Here is a 1,089-nt window from a genome sequence, read left to right on the forward strand (position 1 = left end):
TGTCTGGAGCGAGGACTTGGAGCCTGAGGAATTTGAAGAGAATTGGGCTAAAGTCATTAGCGAGTTTTCGTTAGAAGAGAATAAATGGTTGACTGACAAGTTTGCGGAACGAGATCAGTGGATACCCGCTTATTTCAGGAATGTGCCGATGGGCAACATTTTAAAAACCACACAAAGATCAGAGAGTTCGAATAGCTTCTTCAAGAGATTTGAAAATAAATATGGGACTCTTGTAGAATTTTGGATGAGATTTGAGAGTGCCATGGACCAACAAAGGCACAATCTAAAGCTTCTTGAAGCACAGAGCCACAACTCAATGCCTGAAACCCTATTCGGGTCAAACTGGGAGGCCCATGCAGTGAAGGTCTATACACATGAAGTGTTCTTTGATTTCCAAGAGGAGGTTAAATTTTCGGTAAATGCGTGTAGTGTTTGTGGATACACCCCACCAGATCCAGTAACTAACTTTGAAATTTCAATTGTTGAGGACGCGAACAAGCGAAAGAGATATGCAGTTGAGTACAATCGGAGAACAATGGATGTCCGTTGTGCATGTAAATTGTTTGAAAGGAAAGGTATCTTATGCAACCACATCATTTGGATTTGCTCGGGAAAGTTTAAGGGAATTCCTGAGAAATACTTTTTGCGTAGGTGGAGTAAGAATGCACTCAGAAACCCGGTTTATGATTTGAATGGAAATCTCTTTGGAAAACAATGATCTTGCTTGGTAATAGTAGGTTTGGAATGTCTCGGGTGTGGTCTGAGATTTACGCAACTGTTGGTATGCTCAAAAGAAAAGAAGAAGAGTCAGATATGAGAGAGTTTGCCAAGATAATAAAAGAATTCCGAGAGAAGTTGGAGCCAAACCCAAAGCCTTTGACCAAAGAACAAGAATTGGAGGCCCTTCTCAACTGCAAGGCTCCAAAAGAAATCAAGATCTTACCACCTAAAGTCTCTAGAAACAAAGGTAGTGGTAAAAGGATGGTGAGCAGCAAAAATAAGGCAATTATGAAGGCAAAAAAACAAAAAGGTTGTGTGCTAAGTGTAAACGCATGTCACACCATGATAAAAGAAATTGTCCAAATGAGT

The 1,089-nt window shown here is 40.4% G+C and overlaps 1 protein-coding gene across 1 annotated transcript; it reads left to right on the top strand.

The window, feature by feature from the left end:
• Positions 1 to 262: 262 nt before the first annotated feature.
• LOC141620304 (protein FAR1-RELATED SEQUENCE 9-like) lies at positions 263 to 718 on the top strand. Its single transcript, XM_074437213.1, has one exon. The coding sequence runs from the start codon at positions 263 to 265 to the stop codon at positions 716 to 718; it is 456 nt and encodes a 151-aa protein (XP_074293314.1).
• Positions 719 to 1,089: the final 371 nt, after the last annotated feature.

Source organism: Silene latifolia, chromosome X (genome assembly GCF_048544455.1).
Source record: "Silene latifolia isolate original U9 population chromosome X, ASM4854445v1, whole genome shotgun sequence".
NCBI classification, from domain to species: Eukaryota; Viridiplantae; Streptophyta; class Magnoliopsida; order Caryophyllales; family Caryophyllaceae; genus Silene; species Silene latifolia.